The 16,245-nt window shown below is 42.3% G+C and overlaps 1 protein-coding gene across 6 annotated transcripts in view; it reads left to right on the top strand.

The window, feature by feature from the left end:
- The window catches only part of DGLUCY (D-glutamate cyclase), a 257,725-nt gene that overhangs the window by 222,400 nt on the left and 19,080 nt on the right, over positions 1-16,245 (top strand). For all 6 annotated transcript variants that reach the window (XM_085626535.1, XM_085626533.1, XM_085626534.1 and 3 more), the window contains 2 exons: positions 7,489-7,588; positions 10,591-10,739. In XM_085626535.1, coding sequence (XP_085482661.1) covers positions 7,489-7,588; positions 10,591-10,739 — 249 coding nt within the window. The remainder of the gene's footprint in view (positions 1-7,488; positions 7,589-10,590; positions 10,740-16,245) is intronic.

Genomic DNA, 16,245 nt, shown 5'->3' on the forward strand with positions numbered 1-16,245 from the left:
GAAAAATTGTCAAAGAATGTCCTGACTGACTCCAGCTGTAAAGACATGTAATGGTGTCCTTAATAGTCCATACTAAAGCTCACTTGTAATCCTCAGATGCCCCTAACCTACTTGCCACCACCTCCTTCGTTGAGCGCCCTCTTTCTGGCTCAGGCATCCAGATTTAAGTTTGGGATGGGCAAGAATTGTCTAGTGCCCAACTGTGTCACTTCCCGTTTGACCGCTAACCTCAGAATTCTGCCCCTCCACTCTGGCAATGTTAAGACGACCTTCACTTTCTGATTTGTCGCCTTGTTTCTTGGGGCAGAGTTGATAAGCTGACCATCCTACAAAGTTGTGTTGCTTGGTTATCAGCGCCCAGAAGATCCACCAGTATCCTTGTTATTGCTCCAAGTAGTGTTTGCTGTATTCATCTGTGGTGGAACCCAGCGCTCATAAAAATGGACACCCGCCATAGGTTATATCGCTTCTCAATCCTGGAATCATCTTAATGAGATCCCAACTTGAAGTGTATCAAATCTTCGACAGCACTATCAATCTTAGAAGAATGATGGTCAAGGGCTGCAAGATTTCAGCCCATATTCTCCTGCACGCATGCCCTCCATTCTTCCTGTCGGGCCTTTTCATTTCCCATTCACTGCAAACCCAATGACTGATATCTCGTCTGCTAGATCGGGTAGTAGTGCATTAGTTAGGTGTGGGAGGGTCTTTTCTTCATGTCGGCTGCACTTCAAAAGGCATTGGCTGCACAGTGTTCTTTTCTAGTGGCCCCTCCATGTGGTTGAAAGAATTCCTCTAACCTTTTTTCCTTTCAGACATTATTGTAATGAAGGCATCGACGGGCAGGAGGGCAAACTTGAAGATTCAGAAAGAGTCTAGATGATGCTGCCACTGGAACTTGGACTCAACACTCTTCTGCCATCTAGGAGGGATCCCCCACTATGATCTGCAAAAGGGGACAAGAGTGGCCCCCTGATGGGGATCAGAGCAGTCAGAGCTATGTGGTCTTGTACTGTCTTTGCCTATGGGGGCAGTTAATACTCTTCATCCTAAGTCAGTTCCTCGTGTCTGCTCACGCCACAGGAATCTTTTTAAGTGCTACCACCACCTATGTTCAGCATCGGCACACAGCAAAAAGTGATTTGCTCATCCTTTGCACAGTTAAGGACCTCCCACACCTCTGTTGGTAAGTTTCCCGGGTGGCGAGTTGCCAGGATTTCCACTGCCCTAGTGATCCTATACAGAGGTACCGTGCTTCTCATCACAGCGTGGGGTAGGAGTGTAGGGGGAAGTCACACTCAGTTGTCTCACTGGAGCGTGCCCTCGTTTACATCTCTGGAGGAATCCTCCCCTCTCTGCACTCGCCAAGTGCCAGACCTACTCGGGACAACAGACCGGGGGAAGAATGGAGCTAGTTTCTGGAGCTCTAGGAGAAATGGCCAACTTGGGCTTCATGCAGTATTTTGTACGTAAACTCCCCACACCCCTCCACATACTCTGCAGTAAACATAGTAGAATAACTACCTTCTGGAACTGCAAGCTGAAGTACATTACTACTGTGTCTACAATGCCAATGACCTAGTGGAAAGGCTACTTCCTGCTACAGAGAAAGTAGTCCATCCATTGTGTCTATAAGAGAGTAAGCGACCAGAGTCTGACAGATCCACCACGCCTGGTTCTTTGATGGTGAAGATGCCTGAATACTTTAGAGGAAGGAGCTGCTCCCTCTTCAGGAGAAGGCATTCTTTCCACTGTGTCTAGTGTAGAACAGGCAGATGTTTTCTAAATGTAAAAAAGAAAGGGGTGCCTGCAAAGCCCCCCCCCCCCTCCCCTCCGGCTTTACAAAGCAAACCAGTTGTGGGTGAGTCGGGGTTTGGGAGGGAGTCTGTTTAATCCAGCTGAAGGGCTGTGGTGAGATTCTGAAACCTATAGTTATCCACAAGTATTCCAAAGGGGGCCATAGTTGCTGCTTGTTAATTGGCAACTATTTGCATGTCGGTTTTGGGAATGGTTGCCCAGGCCTGAAAAGTGTGAGCATGTTGATAGACTCACTTGGTGTATATTTGTAGTGATCTGTGCATTACCCAACAGATCCTGCCTCATCATGTTTCATCAGAAGCGGAAGTTCACCAAAACAGCAATAATTTAATACTTTACCCAGAGTAACTGGGTGCTTCCTGCAGGTGCTCGGGACATTTCCAAAGCCTACCACTGAACTGCTTCTGGCTAGTAACTCTTAGTAGAATTGTGCTTGCCCTTCTATCGAACGGCAGCTGGTCCTGCTTCTTTAACAGGGAAATGTCACCGGCATTTAAAAATGCTCTTTTTTCAGTGTTGGTAAATAAGTTTAGCTTCTTATTGCATCCTTTGAAAGATATATTTTTCGTAGCTAGTATGCTTATACAGAGAGCACAATGTATCCCCTGTCAGTTGTGTTCTTCTCATCCAGTTCTGCTTTTTTATTGTGCATTTTTATGTTGGGATGGGAGGAGCAAGTCCATAAGTACCGTCGTCTTACACCTGACATGTGTCAGTGGAAGATCTCTGTGCCTAGACCTTTTACACGTAAGCAAGGATGTACAGCACGGCCTGTCTCCAGCACCTAAGGCAGTGTGTCCGAGAACTCAGGAGGCACCCAGCCAGTTCCTCAGATGTCTGATCGGATGAAGCATACCTGGCATGGTTTGTCCAAGATAAAGGCTGCGGGATGGGAGGAGCAAGTCTATAAGTACCGTCGTCTTACACCTGACATGTGTCAGTGGAAGATCTCTGTGCCTAGACCTTTTGCACGTAAGCAAGGATGTACAGCACGGCCTGTCTCCAGCACCTAAGGCAGTGTGTCCGAGAACTCAGGAGGCACCCAGCGAGTTCCTCAGATGTCTGATCGGATGAAGCATACCTGGCATGGTTTGCCCAAGATAAAGGCTGCGGCAGAACACTCGCATGGAATTTTTATTGGAATGTTTTTTTTTGGGCAGTTGTTACTCAGTATTAGTGCACATTCATATCCCGGACGATCCCGGTGTTTGGGAGACTCTTATCCGGCCGTCCAGGAGGAGTAAGACTCCTGGAATGCCAAAGTAAATATTTATTGGAAGTTAAATCAATTTGACAAATAGGACTAAACCTCTTATGTGTTATCTGGAAGGGAGAGCTAGCATTCCGTTCGATTTCTCAACAAACATTTGCAATATGTGCAGACCACACAGTAATCCCGGAGTACGTACAGCTGATAAAATGAGTTTTAGATGGATTAAAACGTCATCTTTGACTTAGTTATTATGTTTGTTATTTACTTATTTCAGCCCTGTTTAGACTCGGTTCTAGGTGCATATGCCAGAGTTCCTGTGTGTATTCGGCTCGCACTATGGTGAGACTTCTTAACTGTCGTAGGGATCAGTGGTGGCAGACACAATGAAGAGGTGGTGGGCGGGTGGAGGGGGTTCAGTGGGGGTATCGCTTCTCGCACCTCAGCGTTCTGATGCTATGAGAGGAACGCAGGGATTGGCCTGAGCAGGCTGGTTGGATGCTCAACTCAGGCACAGGAGTCTGTGCTGTTTCTCCAACCCGGCAGTTCAGTGCAGCCCGGTTGGAGAAACCTAAGTGCGCATGTGTGTTTGGCCGGCCTGAGACGGACAGCCAAGCACACATGCACACTTATAAGTGCACAAACCAGTCCTTCACCCCCCTCCCATGGCCGCGCCCCTCCCTGCACATGCTGGCTCAGTCTGCAAATTAAAAATGAAAATATTATATTATATCGTTTAATTTTTCACTTCCTGACTCTGAGCTAGTGGGGCGATGCTCCTCCGCCATTGCGGAGGAGACACCCTTGAGAGGCAGTGATCTATTTTTAAGTCGTAATGCCACCCTGCCCATCTTGGAGGGGTCTCTAAAAGCCACCAGACCACATTCTGACACAGTTGGATACATCACATCTAGACCGTACCACAGTACAGCTTACCATGAAGAATACTTAGTGAACAGAACCCTTGAAAAGGGTGTGCCTGCCACCACAAGGCAAAACGCGTGTTGACTGTACATGGCTAATAGGAAAATTAGAAAGCATATCAAGAAATCAGAAAAAAATTGAAGGGTTACTAAAAAATCAAAATATAATGTAATCTACTCTAGTTATGCTATTGTCTATATCTTTCTTCGTGCAAAATACCTTTGCAGTTACTTGGTATTAAAATCACAAGATCTGCCATTGTAGGGCTTTACCCTCCTCCCCTCCATTTGATAATATTCCGCAAGGTGTCTGTGGCCTGAACGCATAATATAAAATTGGGGCACAGGAATTAGGTGATTTTGAGGCTGCAATGTTTTCTGCATAGTTATGGATATTCCCCATTTACCACATAATCCATCATCTGCCGGATTTACCTACATTTGTTTTTCTTGAGCAAACGAAGCAAAATGTACTTAAAACGCGGTGATACATGTTGCCTCATTGGAAGTCACTTCACAAAAGTAGACTGGTCACCTTCCTGTTGTATATTGCTGTATATGGGTGGTAAACTGGAACTAATGGATTGAAGTCTTTGCCGAGTTAGTGTTAACAAGTATAAAAATGACAAAATAAGCAATTAATACTAGCATAAAATATGCCAATTTATGCCACATAATTTGCATCTTCTTGCAGCATAATTTAGTCATCTCTGCTGCATAATTTGGTGCCCCCAGCCGCATATTTTCCAGTGTCCCTGATTAAAATGTTGCTACCTTGAACCTTGGTTGCCTAATCTCCATTTGCTGTTGCGACTCATATTTTTGTTTTTGACATCTGTTTCTAAATGTCTCATTTCGAGTCCGGAGACAGTAATAACATAACCAAGTCACCTGCACAAAATATGTGCTGAATGCTACAGTTGTGTTTACTTTCATAACAAAGCAACGGAGGGGAGAAATGGTAACATATAAAGCAGGTCCTGGACCTAACTTAAATGAGGTTGTGGTTGTGCCTGTCAAGAATAGATGCTTTGTTTACAGTATGCCACCATTACCTCTTCATCTCCTTCCCATTTCAGGTAGCAGTATTATAGAAAGACACTCTTCCACCCACTGGCGTAACCAAAGCTGAGGGGGCCCCCCCGCAAGGTACACGGAGGGGCCCCTCTGAGGCCCGAGTACTGGGCGGAGGGGGCCCCCTGCAACTCAGGACCTCCCCTCCCCCGCACTGTGGGGGATGCAGGGGCCTGTGTTACGCCCCTGCTTCCGCCCCACCTGTTTAACTAAAGAACGAAATAAGCAAGTCACAAAACACAAAATAAATCTGACACCTATTTATAAAAATAGTTTTTATTTTTATGAATTTTTAGACACCAAAACAAGCAAAATCTACTGGAGTGTTCAGGAGATATAAATATTTCAGCAAACAGTAAATCACTGCTTTTCACTCGAAATGCAAATAAGCATTGCCAAGTGCTGCGGCTAGCGCCAACTTTTAAAAGTTTTGTTAAGTTGTGTTGGGATACTCTGGCCCGCTTTGGGCGACCATCTCCGGCAGGGAACAAGTCAAGGGGTCAGTGAGGGCTTGTAGGACAATTACCTTGTCACCAAAGCAGTCTCCAATCCAGTTCCAGGCTCTATGGGCGACCCGCCATAGACATCAACAGAGAGTACCAGGTGAAAGGGATACAGAATAGGATGCTGTGCGTTTGATGGGGGGGGGGGGGGGGAGCGGGGTATGGGGGTCTTCCTGCCCTGGGGCTACTCCTTGGTCTTTGTGGGGTGACTTTGGCCACAAGGGTCGATGTCCATCAAAGTCCTGGTGGAGTCCAGCAAAAGTTATTTTGCCACTGGATTGCTGGTCTCCAGTCACAACAAACCCAGCGGAATCATTTGGTGGATGCTAGTGTCCTTCTTGGGCGACCAAAAGGCACTCTGACAACGTTCCCAGGTTCAGCAGAGTCAGGTGCAACTTTTGAGTCTCCGGACTCTGTCTCCCGGGCTGCATGTCGGCCGTCAGTGGCGATCAAGCGGTTGTGGCTATTGACTAGCCAAGGCAGGCTTGTTTGGCTTTTAAGTCCCTGTAGCTGAGAACAGCAAGACAGCCAACTGACCCTTGTACCATGATCCACCACTCACAGAAGCCTTTGTCTCGAACCTTGATCCACCATTCACAGAATCAGGAGGATTAACCAGAAAAGGGAGAGACATTCAATCTTTCCTTGTTCTTATCACTGAAGTTAAGAGGTTGAGTTTGGAGAGCTACTCATTGAAAGATGATCTCCTTATTCGCATCCTGTTCCTCTTGTTATATTCAGGATCCTGTGACACCAGAGTAGCCCTGATGTGGCGGAGGGAGGTACCCTTGGTCCTCTGCAGGTCCATCATCTTTTATCTGCAGTCACATCAGTGTTTTAGAATTGGAGGCATTCTTTCTGACTCGAAAAGCTGCACTTCCTTCGGCGAGAGAATGAGTAATTTTTTAATTAATGACAATATTACTACAGTGTTTGAAATCAACAAACAGGGGCACTCATTCCACGATCCAAGCAGAATTGCAGTAGATGAAAGGCCTGAAGATCTGGGCTGTACTACCTAAAGTGCAGGGGGGTGAAATGGTTGTGTGCACCTGCTTTCTGCGCCCCGTGGCACCTGGGTATTACAGGAGGGGCTACAGATGCTGGTGCAGCTCCTTCTGTAATACAGATAGCACTGGCGCACAATATAGTTCAGCGCTATCGTAAGAAGATATTCTCTTATTAGCATGAGCAGTGGTCCCATGCTAATGAGGGCAACAATTTCCTTCTGCTCCCCATATTATGGATGCAGGGGCATAAACAAAGACTGTCAGGAGGCACGCTGACTGCACCAGTCAGTGCATCCCCTGAGGGCGCTCCCTTGAAGAGGAAAGGGACCCCCCCAGACTTCCCCCAAAGGCTGAAAATGTGGTATTTTATCTGTTGTTCCAAAACGTATTTTTCATTTCTTCAAATCTGATAGGCTTGGAAATCTTCCCAGAATGTTTTGAGAAACTAGGCAAAAGTACAAATTCCTCGCATGTTGTGACCTCTGTGCTTCTTATCTTGTAGCTCTGCTTTATTCTGGAGGATCGCACTCATCAGCCCCTTTCTTTAGTTAAATGTGTGCACAATATGTTATATGCATTTAATTTGAAGACATGGAATATAAGGTGGTGGCTTCAGGCACAAGTGTGGCTACACACCAACCATGCTTACGAAGCTTGATTTTACAGTTGTACACTAAATAATCTGATTTAAGACCTAGAAGAAAGAAAGTCCCACATGTCGCCCAGATGTAGGACTATGTGTACCAGAGTTGCTTCAAGTGAGTAACTTATACTTTTTTCGCTGAATGCATCTTGAATCAAGGCAGAGCGCTCCATTGAGGATGTTTCCAGTTTTCTGAATATTGGCCATTTATCCCAGAATCATGATGTAGACTCATTGAACGTTTAATGGCCATCTAAAACAACTAAGACACCACCCACATACTGCGCAATGTGTTTTTTTGTTGTAGGTGTTCTTAAGGCCCCGGTCCCTCTCCTGTTTTATCAGCACGAGGATGAAAAGTCTGCCTTGAGATTTCTTTGTAAGGATGGGGATCCTGCCTCACCCAGGTAATTATGAAACATGTTCACAATTTATTTTATCCTGTGTCTGTGCCATTTTCTATCATGCTCTATGAGTGGTGAACATATTGTTGAAAAATGGCTTTGACGTATGTCACCACATGGCTCTTGTTCACTAATTGATGAGTTAGAGGCCAGGCCGGTAGTACGGTACAGCACCAAGAGGAGGCGCTAGACGGGCCCCAAAATCAGGCACTAATTCACAGGTAAAAGGAGAGTTGATGGTGGCAAATTGACACTTGGCATAGGGCAAGGACAATCCTAGCATCTGCCTTGGCGCCTGGCATTAACTCAAATTATAAATAGAGAAAATGAAAACGAGAATTAGTTGATGTGGAAAAAAAGGGCTCTCAGACGATATAATTGATATACAATGCAAAATCCAGAAAGTTGCACATTCAGAAGCTTCTAAAATTCAAGTCCCCTTCAGCCGGTCTTGTTCCAACACAAAGACAAGTCGATCCTTAGCGTGCCCGCTTTAAGGAATTTGGCTCCAGCACGCAGATTGATTTAATGATAGTGCTCTTTTTCAAATTCTCTTTCTGCTCATTATGTGACAAAGAGTCTGCCAAATTAATTACGTAGAGTGACAATGAAGTGACTCAGGGCTTATAATGGCTGGTATAACCTTTCTGCTCCAACATGCCAATGTTTGTCTTTCTGTTTCTCCCTTTTTAATTTAGAACATTCAACTCTCAGTGGGTGTAATGTTCTAATAGCCTTGTAGCCCTTCTGGCTTGGGCTATATCAGTTGTAAAATGCCCTTTTCCTCATTGTTAGCCCTCACCTCGGGCCTATAAATAGGGGCAAAGGCCTTTACCTACCGATCTCGACAGCGGGCGATCAGGCTATATTCAGGAGGGGGGGGGGGGGGGGCAAGAACACCTTCCTAAACCTGTACTTCTCATGTTTGAAAATAGTTTTTAATGAGACCACACCCACACAAGGGAACTGTTTTTTTTTGTTTTGTTTTTTGAAAGAAGCCATTTAAAACCAAATCCGTTGTAATAAGATACATGTGCTTGAAAGCTAGGGGCATGCAAAATCACTTTTTTGTGTGTTGAGAAATTATGCAAATGAAAGTTTGAGCGTGAGTTTGTTGGTATCTCTTGTGTCTTTCTACTCAGGTGCACTCAGTGTAACAAGGAGCACAAGATACCATCAGGAGATTTGTTCGGGCAGAAAATGTCTCAACGACTCTCCTGCATTAACAAATTCGGTGAAATTGTGTAATGAGAAATGTCAAGACATTTTGCACAATAGTTCGGGAGTTACACTACTGGTGTCTACTGCTATAAACAAGATCAAAACGATGGGATGGAATCAAAATGAGTGACTATGTTATGTCATTAATATTGATTTAGGAATTTCCATTCATAACTTTTGTGTGCTTTAATAAGATACCATTAAATACCAAGACAATTGTGCCTCTTGTCAACCAGGAAGGAATATTTGCTTAACAAACCTACTAGTGGTACGATTCCACCAAAACCATGTAGGAGTTTTAGAACACTTAGGTATCTAGAATGCTCTGTTTAAACCTCCACCATTGATTACATACTGTTTACAAAGACTCCCAATAGCTTTAGATTTGTTAATTAAAATGTTTCCTGTAACTTGATAGTCACGGAGTTGCCACAAAGCGGTTACTGGCAAAGGAACAGTGAATTTCATTTTTTGTCACTTTGTCCTTAGGGCAGGATGTAAGCAGATAGGCTAATATTAGTTGTTCAACACATAAAACGCTCCATCTAAACAAGTTGATCAGGTCTGTTTTAAAAAGAACCAGTTCGAATCACAGTAGTAGTAGGTACTCAGAGGTGGTGTGAAGTCTGACGGCGTTTGTATTTAACTCTGACCCTAGGCGACTCTCTCTTCGAACCAACCCCATTTTTTTTTTTTACTCTTCAAGAGTCAAAATCTTTGTCTTCGAAATTCTTTTTTAGGTTTCAGTCTATGGCTCAACTTTTTTTGAAAGCATACATTTTATTGTTTTATGCAATTTCCATCAAATACTTTGGCTATGAATGCTTCTTACCATATTTTACACAAATCCATCAATACAATTGAGTTACTGTATAGTCCTTTCGGGAACCTTATTTTTGCAACTTGCCATGAGTAAAATAATGCCAGGTTTGCATTAGTTATTGGAAAATCCCTGGCTGTGATAATCAAATTCCCTGTCCAGCCCTTCACAAACACAGCAGAAAGCGAACAATATAACCGGGTCAAACATGGCAGGGTTTCCAGACTTCAGGGATTTTTCTGCTCCTGTTAACCACCTGCAGTGAGCAGGTGGAAAATGTAAATGGGCTTTGGGTGACTTCGTGGAGGCCATGGGGTAGGGAGGGCTTCAGGGGCATGGCAGTCCTCCAGAGCTGCTGGGTATACATCGAATGTTCCCTTGGATCTATGGGAGGGGTTTGGGTAGGCCACAGCCTGAGTCTGCTCACTTTCTGTGCTACAGCTTACTGGAGGTTTTCCCAAATTTGTACCTGATAAAATCAGGTAATTCTGGTTGTTGGAACACCAAGCTACTTAAAATCAGACATTCGGTTCCTATCTGCCACCCCTGTCGATCCTGCTCTGCCTCACTTAAAACGAGTGCCTAAGTTAGATACTTAAAGGGGCAATCGGATGAAGAATATCACAATATATCTCAATACCCAAGCAGACATCACCAATCATAGGAACATTCTAGGTTGCCTGTTGTTGTAGTCGTTGGTGATGCTGAACTAGGTAAACAGAAATGTTCTTTCATATGTACTCTATGGCATCTTTAGGTCCTGGTGTTTGTGATCTAGAATGTTGGTTTTAATTCCATCAAACTTCTACCCATTGATATAATTAGAGTGTTAACGTGTACCATACTATAAAACGGATAGATGAACACAACCACCCAGCCAAAATGTTTTGCTACCTTAGTTAACAAATTTTCGTGGGAAACAATCAACTGCAATTGGATGAATTATCTCTTTTATCGAGTCCAGGTTTCAGCACCTGGTGGCGATAGAACGTGCAGGAATGGCTGCTGATGGTAATTACTACAATGCAAGAAAAATCAATATCAAGCACTTGGTGGATCCCATTGATGAGCTCTTTCTAGTTGCCGATACCATCCCCGGAGTGACAACAACAGGTAACGTACAGGAAGTGGAAGCTTAGTTTGTTAAAAGGTAGACATTTCTCCACATTGTATGTTAAGGTCGGAAACAACCAACATTAGGGACTTAAAATTTCTACTTCAGAAATTGAGTGCGGATGAACGTTGACTGAAAAATGACCTTACATCCTTTATTAACTCCTTCAAAAATAATCTGAACTTCAAAGGCATTAACTCCTTACAGATATGTTTGGAAAAATTAAAATATTTGAATGTGACATTATTGAATAATCGTATACGAATATTGTACATTTACAAATTGTTGTATAATCATATTACCTCTCTGTCCCAAACCTGAGGCCAATTTAATAAGGTCATACCATCAAAAGATCAACCATTTCAAGGTCAGGCTGTCTACAAAATCAGGAGAGGAAACTCACTAGAGGAAATGGGCACAAAATGAGATGGGTACAAATCAGACTATCGCTACTCCGAAGATTTAACTGAGATCCGACTAGAGCAAGACTAATCTATCACTGGATGTGAAACTAAAAATCACAAGTTCAAGCTATCACAAAATTGCTCACTGCAGATCAAATACGCACTATCGCACTTCCTCGAGAATGACCACAAGACTGCCACAAAATCTGACCATTAAAAGATCAAGTCATCACAAGGTTAAATTATCAAAAATCACACAATCCGGATCAGAATATTGGCAGTGAACTAAATGCTTCAATTGGAGAGACTGACTTTGTATCAGAAAGCTCATAAGACGACTGGCTCTAAACCATCTCTCAACCTCCCGCACATGACTGACGAATTACTATGAGTAACAGCAAGAGCCACAACCTAAACCAACCCTGTCTTTTGGGTGTGGCGGGGTGCGGGTCAAAAAATGGACTGAAATGCATCTCTCATTTACTTGAAAAGCGTTGGGCCGGCTGCACTCTGTACTGAGGGCCTGATTTAGATCTTGGTGGAGGGGTTATAGGATATCCTGTCTGCCGAAATATAAATCCCATTATATCCTATTTCAGAGGATGGGATATCCGTCACTGTTGTGATGGAGTAACCCGTCCACCAAGATCTAAATCAGGCCCTTCAATTTGTTCTGATATATGCTTGTTATAATGCATGCAGATACTGACTGGTGGCTGACAGCTGATAAACATGATGCACACTCTTCCGTCTAGCTACCATTTTTCAAGATGGAGATGGGAACGGAACCAGTAGCACAATAACTCACAGGGCAATGTTTTTTAGCAATCACATCACATCCCCCTAATTAATGTTCAAAAATAGAAATGTCGACAGAAACCGAAGATACTTTTTGACATGGAATTTGCAGAGTATGACTACTCCTACTACATGCATATTTGAAACCTAGATATTTACATGTAGCATGTTTACAAAAAACCCATCTCTTCTCAAGAAATGATGCAATGAATGAAATAAATGCACACCCGCCTAAACTAGCCAACAAACAGATATCTAATTTGCTATACGCAGATGATGTCATCCTTCTAAGCCAAACAAAAGTGAGGTTACAACGGCTAATAGATCGAATATCATTGTATTCAAAAGAAAACGGGATGGTGATAAATGAAACAAAGACGAAAGTTTTGGTGATCAGCAAAAATTCAAGATTAAAACATGAATCCAAATGGTTTCTGGAGAAAGTCCAATTAGAACAAGTGGAATTATACAAATACTTGGGAGTTTTATTTGATGATAATGGAAATTTTCTCCCGCAAAAAATGCACATTCAAAGGAAAGCAAATGCTTTGATAGCTGCATTTAGGATCTTGCAGAAATCATTAGGTGATCTGACTTATCGCCCGTTCTTAAAGGTCATATCAGCAAAATTGCTGCCTACCTTAACATATGGTAGTGAGGCTTCAAGTGGGAAAGATGCTGTGACCATTAATAATGCGGTCACAAACTTTTAAAACCCTCTTTCATTTGCCTAATAATGCATCCCCAGCGCAAATAAGGCTGGAGTTTGGACTAACTAACCAGTTATATGCGAGAAAAGGACAATTTATTAAAGTATGGAATAGAATAAAAAATGACCATGAAAAACAAATGTCTCAATTATTATGGCAGGAAATAAGTGAAAACAGGAAATTGCAGGCCTGGAAATACTTAAATGCAGCGTTAGAAGAATTTGCTGTGACTCCAGTCTGGGGGACTACAATAACCCCGGAATCATTCAAAAAAGCAATCAATAAAATAACAACTCATCGATCGCTGGTAAGGCTTAAAGACATACTTTGAAAAAACACCCGTGGCCAATAATGAATGGGTTTTCAAAAAAGAAGGTACAAGCATACTTATAAACAAATCTTCACAAAAGCTCGTTTTGGCGTATATCATCTCCCACCATGGATAAAATCAGAAGAAGATACATTATGTAGACTATGTAAATCAGGAGAGGAGAACATTATTCGTCTACTGTGTCTGCCCTGAACTGGAAATTGAAAGAAAAACCATGCTCAAGAAACTTTTCAATGCTCGAGGAGTTCGGACATGCAGGCAAGCTTTGATAATATGTCTACACTCCGATGATATACTAATGTATTCCGCTTTTGCAAAGTTTTTTGTAAGAATAGAATCAAAATTAGAAGAACACAAATTAAAATCTAGGAGTACTGTATGATATATATTAAAATGTATATAGCAATTTGAAATGGATTTTATCAAACGTAAAAAATATTGCATTGTTATTCTTGTATTTTTATAGTTGATTATGTATATTGCCTCATTGTAAGATTTTAATTAATAAATAATAATAATAATAATAATAAAGAAATGGAAGGTTCAACATATTTAGAACATCCTTTTCTATTTATACAGGGGTATTGTGCCTGGTGTTCTCTAGAAATATATATTGAAACACAGTAACAGCTACTGCACATACATCATACTAGAAGGCACAGTGGAAGGGCAGCCACTGTCCTATGCAAGCCTGTATGCCCTGAACACCATTCAAGCATTGTTCTCTGACCACTTGCCCCCAAAAGTAATATGTAACATAGGCATGGATGGACTAGTGAGAGGTGGTTACTATTATGTACACTATATATACAAGATAGATCTACCACTGCATTATGTGATTACCTGAGACATAAACCTTCAGACTGTTTTAAGGACTGTCTGACACAATGGCTGTTCTCCGACATACGGCGTAACATGCATCCAGGGGCTCACAAATGCTTCAATTACTCACCAGTGCATAATCTACGTGCTTGTTTGATTTTGTTCCTTGGTACAACAGATATAGAGTGCTTAACATACAACTCAGAATACTTAAGCTGAACACTGTAACTATTTATTATTGCTCCCATTTGAATGGGGTAGATGTGTCTTTGCAGCGCATCATTGAGATTGCAAGCTGATGCAGCTTTCAGAAGTATTATAAAAGAAGCTTCAGTAACTACAAAGAAAAGTAGGGTTTGGTCCAAAATGCATTGGTTGAATGTGAAGGCTTTAAAGTGGTGCTTTGTGAGCTATGCATTATTAAATCTTTCTACGTACAAACGAAGGCCATAAAAAGACGATGGTCATGATTACTTGTGATAATGAAGCCAATGCAATTTTTTGCATCGCATGATAGTATAAAACCTATAGAGTATTTGAAAAACTGGATCAGAACATCATTGGATGAAACCTGTACAAAATCAGACTGCTCTAAAATCAGATTATCACTGTACTAGAAATTTAGCTGAGATCAGACTGTCACATGAGTAAGCTGTCATAAAGCTAACACTCAAGAATATATCATCAGTGTTAAACTTTTACAGTTTGACGTATGCATATATCCACTTCTGCTCCAGATGAATGGAAAGCGACTCTGAGTGGTGGATGGGTTAGAACACTGTTGCACAGTAAATTAGATTCTTGGATGTATTTTTGGCTCTGCCTCTCCTGCTGCTATAAGGAGGCCTTAATCCTTACAATAAGCTTCTGATCACTGAATTTCTGTCCATGGCGCCTGCTAGTCAACACTACCCTGATAATTTCTTGATACTTTTTTAGGCAAGTTAGGATTGCTTCTCCCCTCAACTTCCCCCCTTGCTCACAGTTTACCACATATGCACAAGTTCAAAGTCTAAGCAGAATGGATCTAGTTGGTCATGTTTTACTGATGCTGACCCCTACCAACAATACTTGGTGTGCCTGGATTGTCACCAGTCCACGCACATTTGGTTATTTTTTCAGATATGACTGTTAAGAACAAAGGATAAAGAGGCGCTTTCACAATCTGTGCACTGCTGACGTTTTGTGAGTTTCTAACACAGAATCTTGCAACATAAGCGTTGGATCTAGCAATATGCTCTTTACATAGTCACCAACGATTTTGAGGAAGAACTGCCATTCATGGGGCAGCTCTATTTCACTAGGTCTATGTTGTTTTTCCTGATTGTGACCATAATTATGTTGTATAATAAGTATATACGAACAGGCTATTGTGTAAATAAGATACTCTATGTAATAGATCTTCCTCCTCTCTCCTAAAACTTCTTTCCTGAGCAACCCTTCACGTATTTCTTTGGCGCAACCATATATGTATAAAGTACCTATATTTGGTGGTTTTCAAAATACAGAAAATTGTATACATTCAAATGTGTTTCTTTTGTGTGTGATGTTAAAATTTGACAATAATATAAGCAAACTCTCCCTTACTATCAGAAAGAGTACCTATCCCCATCCTCGAGTTGTATGGCTTGGGCTACTGAGAAATATTTAGGATAAGCGCGTCCATTAAAACCTTATTGCTATAGTGGATTTTTCCGATTGAACCGCTGTTGTCACATATCATTAACTACCCAGGTCTTTCTGATTATTTTTGGGTCACCCCCATTGTTATGTATTGACAAGGATGCAGGCTGAGTTTAATTTCCAGCTTATGTCAGTGACTTGGATAGAATTGTCCTAGGCTGGTGATGAAATGGGCTTAAAGGCCTCTGGACCGTGGCTCACTGGGAGGCGGTAATCCCACTCTAAAATACAAAGAATTGGTGAGTTCAAGGGTGCAATTGGCTTGGGAGCCAACTAAAGTGGTTTTAAATTAATCCAGAGCTGTGTCATGTGTGGATGAGATTCAAAGCTGCCATTTAGGAGACTTATGTGAACAAACGTGTCTGTTGATCTTTGCTATAGAGACGTGGCCGGAAGCTGCAAAGCATATTCCTGAACAGTTTCCCATCCAACCATTCTGAATGAAGTTCTGCAACCCACCAGTGGAATCTTTAGAGTGTGCACAGCTTAACAATATATTGTTTTGATATCCTTCTCTATGGTCCAAGGGTGGTAGCCTTTCCCCAAAGGACAGGAGTCTCACACTTGCTTATGTTATATGTTTGACTTCTGCCACTCTGTTCAGCATCATGCCAGCGTATGCTCTACCAACATGTTCATTTTGTATATGCCCCAGACTAAGGTCCAGGGTATCATATAGTTGGGTTGAACTTTGCAACACACATGGTGCTGAATGATGCAGACGGAGAAGAAATGTAATCTTTTCGCATGTTTTTCA

The sequence above is a fragment of the Triturus cristatus genome, chromosome 9 (genome assembly GCF_964204655.1).
Source record: "Triturus cristatus chromosome 9, aTriCri1.1, whole genome shotgun sequence".
NCBI classification, from domain to species: Eukaryota; Metazoa; Chordata; class Amphibia; order Caudata; family Salamandridae; genus Triturus; species Triturus cristatus.